At 57.4% G+C, this 10,121-nt stretch overlaps 1 protein-coding gene across 1 annotated transcript in view; it reads left to right on the top strand.

Moving 5' to 3' along the window:
- KIAA0232 (KIAA0232 ortholog) overlaps nucleotides 1–9,732 on the top strand; it is a 50,119-nt gene extending 40,387 nt beyond the window's left edge. The window contains exons 6-8 of the mRNA XM_068975081.1: nucleotides 259–367; nucleotides 4,696–4,793; nucleotides 7,219–9,732. Coding sequence (XP_068831182.1) covers nucleotides 259–367; nucleotides 4,696–4,793; nucleotides 7,219–7,398 — 387 coding nt within the window. The 3' untranslated portion in view covers nucleotides 7,399–9,732. The remainder of the gene's footprint in view (nucleotides 1–258; nucleotides 368–4,695; nucleotides 4,794–7,218) is intronic.
- The last annotated feature ends 389 nt before the right edge of the window (nucleotides 9,733–10,121 follow it).

Raw genomic sequence — 10,121 nt, forward strand, 5'->3', positions numbered from 1 at the left:
CAGGCCAGAATACTGGAGTGGGTAGCCTTTCCCTTCTCCAGGGGATCTTCCCAACCCAGGAATCAGAACCAGGGTCTCCTGCATTGCAGGCAGATTCTTTACCAACTGAGCTATCAGGGACGCCAGTAAAATAGTAAAAAAATAAAATAATCAATTGAAAAAATCCTGGGTTTGCAGTCACTAGTTAATGATGTCTGAATTTTCCCTTTTATCTTGAAAGTTTATAAACTTGGTCTGTATTTGGTTTAATCTAAGCAGTTCCCTGTGTTGAACACTGATGTGCATGGAATGAACCGGAGTCAAGAGAGACAAACCTGGTGGGAGAAAGCCTTGTACTCGCCTCTTCTCCCCGCCTCGGAGTGTGAAGGTAAGCAGACCTGGCGGGATCCTTCACCGGCTCAGATCTCTTAGCTCCTTAAAGAGCAGTCTGTTCCTTTCGCTGTGAATATTGGTCCAGAAGCATTTTGTGTGACAGGCATTGGTCATGGGCAACTGGGGACACAAGAGGTGAGCGCGGGCTGGACCCCACTCTTACACCCACCAACAGCCTAGGACGGGATGGGCTGTGGAGACACGTAAGCCCCCAGGGAGGGGGGCAAAGGTGGGAGGGTCGGTGGCCAGTCAGGGTGGGAATCAGTTCCCCCCGGGCCCAGCCGAGGCTGGAGAGACCAGCAGGGGATGAGCCGAGTTGGTCAGCAGGCTCATGAGTTCTGCCGCGTTAGGTGGAGTTTGAACAGGAAGGAGAGGGCCGCTTGCAAGAGCTCACGTTGGAGGGTGTCAGGTCGGGTGCGTTTTTTTCCTAAAGCAATTCTAGCAAGAGAATCGGAGTGGGGAAGAACTGGAGGGCACCTGCTGGGGCTCCTGGCCTCTTGTCACGGTCTGGTATGACAAGATAAAGGCCCCTGTGGGGGAAGGAGAGCAGAGAGCAGCCCCAGGGGGCTGTGTGGTGGAGGCCAGAGTTTGCTGAATGACTTTCTGTGACCGTGAGCCGTGGGAGGGCGCTTGGGCAGACCAGGGAGAGGGACGTGGGGGCAGACTGGGAAAGGGCTTCTCATCCATGAACCTCCCGGCGGGGGCGCCTCCTCAGAAGCGATAAACAGCCCGGGCCTGCCATTCTCAGGGAAGAGAGAACCGAGGAGGCGGCCGATCAGTCAGCTCGGGGCTGAGCCTGTGCGGCCTGCTGTGGTCGCCTAGGCCCCGCCGGCTGCAGCGCTGGTCTCGAGGTCTTTCCACTCAGGGCCCTGGGAGGAGGCCGGGCTCCGGTTGGTATTCGCGTGTTCGCGTGTGCGTCCCGTCTCCCCTCCCCGCCCGCGGGGCAGTGCCCTCGCAGCCTGGCCTCAGCCGACCGGGGGACCTGGGGTTGTCCGCGTCTTCTCTTTGTCCTGTGGGCACAGAAGTGGCTCCCCATCCCTGCCTCCCCAGGGTCATGAGGGCAGCAGAGTCTTCATTTCCAGCATCTTTTTTATTTAACAGCCTCTACTGAAGGCCGGCTCCTCTGCCATTAGCTAATATTTAGCCACTTTTCATTATTTCCAAGGTGCTTCAGTCTTTATAGCCCCCACAGAAAGCCTGATTTTGCCTCAGATGGTGCATCCATCTGAACGGCTCCAGCTGTTCAGCCCAGGCCTGAGTGCTGGCTGTAGCCCTGCAGTCCAAGCGTGCTCTCCAGCGGCCTCCACACGCGGCGCCTGGGAGATACAGGGACGATAGGAGTGCAGACTGGACCCTGACCTGCGTCCAGTGGCTGCCCTGGCTCAGCGAGTCCCAGCTGCAGCCGTGGGGAACGCAGATGAGGAGGGCCAGGGGGCCCCGCACCCAGGACGCCCCTGCCCGGAGCGGGAGTGGGGGGGGGCCTGCACAGGGTGACCCCTAAGCACCCCGGGTGGGCTTCCCTGGGCCACGGGGACGTCTTGGTGGCCTCAGCCTGGTTTCCTGTCACTAGCGAGGCAGCCGCTCCAGCTCTTGGCCTGTGGTTTTCCGTGCCGTGCATTGTAGGTGCTGCACGCGGCTCGAAGCACACAGAGCTCTTTGTAATTGCTGTGTGGCGTGCAGGAATGTTCAGTGGACAAAGCATGGTAGCCAGGCTTTCAGATGACCTGCCACTCCCAGCTATCCCTGGTGGTGATGTCATGAAGCCTGGTTCTTCCAGCCCGGCGGGGTTAGGGGGTGGGGGCGGGCCGGGCACAGTCTGAGGAGAAGCTCAGCCCGGAGAGCAAGTGGCTTCTCACCTGCTCAGCAGCCAGGCCTGCCGACTCCCCTCGCTCCTGAAGCTTCTGACGCCGCTCATGCCTCATAAGAAGCCCGTGCAGCTCTGAGTCAGGGCCTGACCAGGCAGCCCCAGCCTCCCTGTGGGGGAGGAGGAGGAGTGTCCCTTTTTCCGAGCGAGTTGGGAGACGGAGGCCCTGGAGGGCAGCAGCACGACCCCGGAGGGCAGTGAGGGAACCCCCTCCCTTGCCCTGCTGTGCGTCCACACACACGCTCCTTTGGTAAAGCCTTCTTACACGCTCATCTCATGCCGGGCGCTGTTCTGGGCGCTGGAAATGCAGAGACCCCAGGGAATCAGGACCCAAGCCGGGACTACCTGCAGGCGCAGTCCACACAGGGGCCGGGGCAGGTGGCGTGTGACAGCCGAGACCATTTGTGGACAGAGGTGCTCACAGGGGCGCCCACCACGGGGAGCAGGAGTGCACTTGCTATGCACAGGGCGCCTGGCCACGAGAGCCGAGTGGACTGTGTGCCTCCCCTGGGCTGTCCCGAGCTTCCTCCACCTACAGGGCTCACACACTCAGTTCGAAAAGTGTGCGTGTTCTTTTGGTCTTAGAGAGAGGGCCCTGCAGGGACTCAGTGCAGGTGATGGTTAAGGGTTCAGCAGACAGAGCTGGGCTGGAACCCAGTGGTTCCCTTCTCCAGCTGCTAGACCTCAGGTGATGACAAGCCTTTCTGTGCCTCCACAGTCTGTATTTGTAAAAAGAGGCTGAAAGAGATGGCTCTCTTAGAGAATAGTTGTAAAGACTGAAATGCCCAGAACTGGCCTGGCCTGTGGTCACCAGGGCCGTGGAGACCATGAAGAACCCTGACAACAGTCAGCATTGCCCTTTCCTGACACCTGGGGCATCCACTGACCCCTTATGTCCGCATAGAACCCTAAAGCAGGAAGAGAATGGGATGGCGGTGGGTTGGGGGGGGACCCACTCCACCTCCTGGCACGTTCCAGCCAAGGACACAGTCACCTTCCCACCTCATCCAAGGGGCAGCCGAGTGCCGTGGGGCGTCAGGATGGTAGAGCTTGGCAGGTGAGCTGAGAAAAGCTGACGGCCTGGGCTGGGTGCTGGGTTTCTGCCTCGGTGGAGCATCTTAACCAGCTGTCCCAAGGCAGGTGGGCCCAAAGCCAGGCTTTGGGTAGCAGCACTCGAGAAGACGTTTACTGTGTATACCAGCCTTGCACTTGAGGCCGCGCACCTGTCTTAACTTGCATAGAAATTTCTCTAGAGATGAGAGCACTGGGGCTCTTTCAGTAATTAGCCCCTAGTTACAGCACAGTTAAGTAGAATCTCCCCGAGTCAGCTGACAGCCTGTCTCATCACAGAGCCTGGGGTTTCTCATGAACGTGCACCAGGGAGGTTGAGGGCCCCAGGCTGTCAGAACTGAAGGTTGCGGAGAGTGCAGCCTTTCGTGGGGAGGCCAAACAGGGTGCACAGGCCCTCCCCCGGGGGTGGCGGGAGGGCGCGGTCCTCGAGCTGGCCCTGCCGCCATGGGCCCTGCGGGTCCCCGTCTCATCGGGTATGTCTCATCTCGCACCGCGCAGTGACTGCCAGCCGGCCGGCCAGATGCTGACTCACAGGAGGTCAGGTCTCCTCCTCTGCACCCTTCCCACACAGCGAAGGTGCCTGGGGGCTGATCTGAGTTAAGGTGGGCCTCAGCCCTGACCATGCATCAGGATCTCCGGGGAGCCCCGCCGGAAACAGCTGAGACCAGAGCCTGCCCCAGACCAAGTGCGCAGTCTCAGGCGGGGCCTGGGGCTTCCAGGCTGGTCTTAAGGCTCCCCAGGTGATCTGCAGGGGAAAGCAGGGTTGAGAACCACAGGACCAGGTGACTGGCACTTGATGCCTTCGAGTCCCAGCGTGCAGTCCCGAGCCCCCCAGTCAGCCCGCGAGCCCCCTCCTCCTGCCCCTCCCTGTCAGATGGCTTAGGCTGTGCTGAGCTGAGGAAGGACAGACAGGATGTTGCCTGCTCTGTGTTCTCCCGTCACCCCTCGTCTCGTCTGAGATGCGTTTGTCCCCTTGTCCAGCAGCGTGTTCATGGCGCGTCATCCGTCTCCCTCCACACCACGTCCACCCCCGGGGCCTTGGGGGCCTTTTTAATCCTGTGTTACCAGGGCCTGTCACTTGAGAGGTGTGAGTATGTTATTGAGAGAGTGTCTCGTGGTGGGATTAACAAGACTGTGAGGTTATGTTGGCCTCTTTTTTTTTTTTTTTTTTTTTTACTCCATGAACAATTCATTAGAAGCATTTTTTTTTAACTGGCCTAACGTTTTCCTGGCGCACACCTGGCTAGCTGATGCTGACCATGTCCGCTTTTCGTGATCTGACTGCTCAGCAAAAAAAATGAAACAAGAATGGTATGTTTCATGACTGTGTCTTAATGCAATCTCCCCCCCTTTCCCTCTTTTCCCTTCTCCATTCAAAATGATTTAAGAATGTTATACAAATGCCAAGGGAGAGAATGGTATAGAAGAGTATCCAGATGTTAAAGAAATGCCCAGTAATGAAGAGCGTCTGTTAGATTTTAATAGGGTAAGTGGACTGTCCTCCTCCTTACTACTAACTCGCAGTAGCCGCCAGCGCCACGCACAACCCGGGAGTCTCGCGGCTGCCTCTCCCGGCACCGAGCTCTGCGGCTGCGACCCTTTGGTCTGCCTTGCCTCCCACTCACTGCCAAGGCCTCCCCCCCGGCCTCCTTCTCCTTGCAGTCTGTCCCTCACTCCTGCCAGAGCGTGTGTGCCCCACACACGTCTGACCCCGTGGTTCCCCCTTAAGATGCTCGGGTGGACACCCTTTCCATCTTTCAAAATGCACAGCAGAAAGGAGCCCCTCCACTGACACCTGCCCTCCCTCCCCGCCCCCCACAGTGTGCCCTGCCCACCTCCCCGCCCCTCGCCCCCATAGAGCTCCGCTGTGGTCCTGCCGCAGCTGAAGGCACCGTGTGTCTACCGCCCCTGCCTTCTGCCCTGCCCGAGCTCTTTGGGGCGCCAGCTCAGGGAGGGCCCGGATCTCGCCTGGTTAGGCAGGCAGCTGAATGAGTCCAAAGGAGCCCCTCTGGCTTCTCGGCGTGATTTGTCAGTGTCAGTGGAAGTCTTGTGGAAATCGTCCTTCCCCCGCCCCCACCCCGAGCGCCCCTGCCCCGAGCGCCCCCGTGGTCTTTGTGTCCGTGGACCTGCTGGACTTAACGCATCAAGACAGGCGTCTGGGGCGTCCCCAGCGTTCTCTGCATCCAGCTCCGTGACCGTTCTGCCCTCGACCGCCGCCCCAGCTTCAGTCCCCAGACCGCCTGGCTGCTGGTCCCTCCTCCTCACCTCCGCACGCCGCCCACCCTCCTCTCAGCCGACGCCAGTCCTCCGGGCTCTCCCGCCTCCACCTCCACCGTTCACACTCCCCCGCCCCCCTTTGCCGCCCGCTGCCTGCGCTTCGCGCGGGCTTCCTGCTTCCACCTGCCCCTCCACCCCCGTCTCTCTCACACCACAAGGCACAGCACCCCCACTCTGTTACCTCAGTCGCCCAGGAGGCGGGTGCTGTTCTGCCAATCTGCAGAGAACTGAAGGCCCAGAAAGATTCCGAGGGGCTTCCCCACTGGCTCAGGGGGTAAAGAACCCGCCTGCCAGGCAGGAGACGCAGGTTTGATCCTGGGTCAGGAAGATTTCCCCCCGCAGGAGGGCAGGGCAACCCACTCCAGTATCCTTGCCTGGAGAATCCCTTGGACAGAGGAGCGGGGCGGGGGTGGGGGGGCTTCAGTCCATGGGGTCACAGAGAGTCCAACACGGCCGAGCACACATGAGCACGGATTTTCCAAACACGCCTCTGAAGTCGCACAGCCAGAGCCTGCGTGTCGATCGAGCCGCGCCCTCAGCCCCCGAGTTCGACGCCGCTACCCCCCCACCCCCTCCCCGCCCGCGACGTCCTTCCGCCCTTGTGCACGGAGTGGTTGCGCTCTCCCTGCCAGGCCTGTGTGTCTGCCCTCGCGCGCCTCTGCTCCCACACCCTCCGCTCCCCCGTTGGTGTGGCAGTCTTTCTGTGCTCCTTCCTGGGGGGGGGGGCGGAGGGGGGGCTTTGAACCAGGGACAGTACTACCATCTGGAGGTGGGGGTGGGAGCAGGGGGGGGTGTTGCTAAGCCACTATGGCTGGCGGGGCATGGCTAGTTACTGTAGTAAGTAGGGGGTGCTGGTCACCACGAGGGAGGGGCTTTTTGCTAGCCACTGGAGCGGGGGGGGGGGGGGCGGCTTGTTAGTTACTATGAATGAGGGGCATTGCTCATCACTGGGGGAACGGGAAGAATTACCCAGCCACTGTCAGGGGAGGGTGGCGTGGCTAATTAACCATGACGGGTACAGGGAAGCATTGCTGGGTACTGTGACTGGGGAGGGACCACCACTTGCAGCTAGTGTCCCGAGGGCCAGGAAGCTGCCTGTCTGCTGGGTGGGGGGCAGTCCCACACAACCAGGAGTTTCTCTAAAACGCCCCTCATGCCAGTGGGCCCCCGGTTCAGAAGCACTGCCCCCAGGGTCCCTGCCAGCTCTGCTTTCTCTGTGGCCCAGCTCTCTTCTCAGCATCTCCTCAAAAGAACCGCTGTCCCCGCCACTCCTGTCTGGACCCCCGTCAGCGCTCCCCTGCCCACCCCAGCTGGTCAGCGCAGCAGGAAGCTGGCAGAGGTGTGGGCGGATCGGTCTGCTTGCTGTCCGCCCCTGGAACGGAAGCCCCAGGAGGGCAAGGCGGCGCTCAGAGACTCCAGAAGGCGGGAACGTGGAGAATCAGGGTCCTTTATAGGTCGGGAAGGGAGAGCTTGTTCGTTTTGCTTTCCAACAGGAAAACTTCAGAGTCTGGTAACTCTCCACCGGGAAATATCCACCAGTAGTGTGTTCCGTAACCTCTGTATGTGAGAAAAAGCGCCTCCCCCGGCCCTTCTGTGACCTTTCGAAAACTCGTTCCTTGTCCCTCTCCCCTCAGGTGTCTTCTGTTTATGAAGCGAGGTGCACAGCAGAGCCGGACGCCGGAGCCCAGCCCAACGGCTTCCACCGCACGCCGTGCTCCAGCGCCGGCTCCGCCGCGGAGGACTCGGGCTTGGAAGGTGGAGGCGAGTGGGCGGACCCCGGCGAGGAGGCGCTCTTCTCCCGAACTCATCTCTAACCCCGCCCCCCCGCAGAGCAGTACCAGTTATTTTTTTTTAATTGCTATGTGAGGGGGAAAGTACCCTTTTGTGAGGCCTGTTAATCTAAAACAACAACTTAGGTTTCTTCTTCAATTAACTGGTTCAGATCAGTAATTCTCTCTTGCTTATTTTAGAGTTGAGGACAGCTGTCCTGTTGAAGATTTTCTTTCTTTCTTTCTTTCTTTTTCTTCTTCTTCTTCCAAGCTGTTAAAATTCTTGGCTCTCTGAACTAGACTAGAACCGGTGTGCATGTGCTCGTCTTGATGCATCACTGCCTTCCGCGTCCTCTCGCTGCCGCAGCCCTCCCCACTTCCAGCCGCAGTCCGTCACCGCCCCCGCCCTTGCTAGCACCGCAGCGTCAGCGCCCACGTTCACTCCTCAGAGACTCTAGCTTCGGGGACACGCAGGCTCTGTCCTCTCCGAACTGGGGTGTGAACGCATACCCCCGCAGCGAGTCAGTGCCTGTCTCCGGAGGCCAGAGGGCAGCCCGGGTGACTCATCCCCGGTCGCCATTCAGTAAAAAAAATCTCATGTACATTTAACGTAGGAACTGCAAGGGTGTGCTTTTAGAGACTTAACAAAAATACTGTGTTTCCTATCTTAGGATCTTCCCCTAGAGTATGTACCATGGACAGTGCCATGGTCGGGCCTCCTCGCTAGCTGAGGCAGCCAAGCACTTGGAGGTGTGGGGTGGCATGTGAGGCCAGGTGCGGTGGAGGGCGGGCCGGGACACCCCAGCCCGTTCTCGGCGCAGCCTCTTTGACCCCCGCAGACACCAGTCAGGGTTGTTTGCGGTGAGTCTTGGCAATACTCGGTGAGGACCTGAGTTGCGGGTGAGATTCTTGCAGTGACCGACATGGAATCCAAGCCGCCCCCCACCCCCCGTTCCCACCCCCGCCCCAGAACTTGAGATTGTAAACATCTGACCTGAAACGTAGGCCACCTCACGACCCCAAAGAGACCTTGGCTGCAGCAGCTGGCTGCGCTCCTGGCTCTGACTTAGCGTAGCTTAGATCTCCTTTTGTGTTTGAGAGAATGTTCTAGGCAAGTTGTGTGTGTGGCGGGCCGGGGGCAGAGTCCTGGTTTCTCCCGTACCGCTGTGACGGCTCCACGGGGCCCACTCGCCAGTGGCATCCAGAAGCCAGGGCTCGGTCCGTCTCGTCCAGGCCGATCCGTTTCACAACGGTCACTTCCTCAAGCTTTTCACGCCGCTGGGCAACAAACAGGCTGAAGTTAGAAGGAGCAATATTTGCAAAACCTAAATGTATAAAATTACTTTTCTTTTTTAAACCGACGTGTGAGATCAGTTGAGCGTGTCTGTAACGTCGGGAAGTCTTAACTGGATGAGACAGCTCCACCACTGATTCTGGCGGGCACTAGACCCGTAACATGTACTAGCTGGGAGCTGAGCTGGCCGAGAATACGTGGTTCGCTTCAAGCATTGGGTTTCATTGCCTTGCCTTCATGATGACACAGGAAACTCCCTCCAGGGCCGTGGAGTCACCCCCTCCCCCGGCACTCTCTGTCCTCACTGTGGGAAACCTGATGGGCCGTGGGGTTTGGTCTCACCACACGTCAGGGTTTGTTTTTATACAGCACATCTTTGACACTTTAAAGTGGGTTTGTGTGTGTGTGTGTGCGTGTGTAAGGTTTTTATGTTGCTGTTATTTATTTATAGACTTTATAAGGGTTTATGTATTTTTCTTTCTTCCAGAGCTTCCTAAAAATTGATTAGCATCTGCACTGAAATATAATTTTTAACAGCAAAGGCAAAAAAAGAATTGGAAGTTGTAAAATTCCTAAAAAAAAATCACTACAGTGACGATCATTCTAGAAATCGTTGCTCATGTAGCCGAGACCAAATAAATAGATTTCAGACACAACCTTTAGCTCGGTGATTTCGGACAGCTGCTTTTTTTTTTTTTTATCATGAAAAGGCTCCAGGTGGTCACGTGCAGACTTCCTCACGCTGGTGGGAAGGCGACGCACCTCCCACGGGAACGGGAAGGGATTACAAGTGGGCGAGGGAGTGAACAGATTACGTATTTATTTGTTTTCGTAGCTAAGTGGCTGAAGCCCGGAGGCTCTCAGCGACAGAGTTGAAAGTTGTGGTTTTCAGTTTTGTAAGTGAGTGATCACAAAGAAAAAGCATCTCTTTAAAAAGTTGGCAAAACGCTGAAACGCACTGTGGTATGAAGCGCGTTGCACATCTTAGCACTGAAGCACCAGTTTCCCATTCCTGGGCTGAGATTCTTTTCCCGTGGTTGTATCGTTCTGATTTCACGTACACCAGAGTAACCGATTTTTTGTTTTGTTTTGTTTTCTTGTGGAGTTAACACCAAATAAAAAAGTTAAAAAGCCATGGGTTGTCTTTGTTTATCGCAGCAAAGATTCTTTTATAAAAGAACACCAGCCTCCTCTTAGCAACTTACTGACCAGAAACCAAGTCCATATTCCCTTATGTAACAAATCCCCTTACGTAACGCCCACAGGTGTTAATTTCCGCAGAGATCACCCTGAGTCAATAATGTGTTAAATTCCAGATGAAGGTTATTTAGCTCTTCCTGGAGTTGGTGATGGACAGGGAGGCCTGGCGTGCTGCGATTCATGGGGTCGCAAAGAGTCGGACACGACTGAGCAACTGAACTGAAGATGGGCACTGTTGAAAGTGCTGGCGTCTGCTTTGCTGGAGAAGAAAGTG

Source organism: Capricornis sumatraensis, chromosome 7, assembly GCF_032405125.1.
Source record: "Capricornis sumatraensis isolate serow.1 chromosome 7, serow.2, whole genome shotgun sequence".
NCBI classification, from domain to species: Eukaryota; Metazoa; Chordata; class Mammalia; order Artiodactyla; family Bovidae; genus Capricornis; species Capricornis sumatraensis.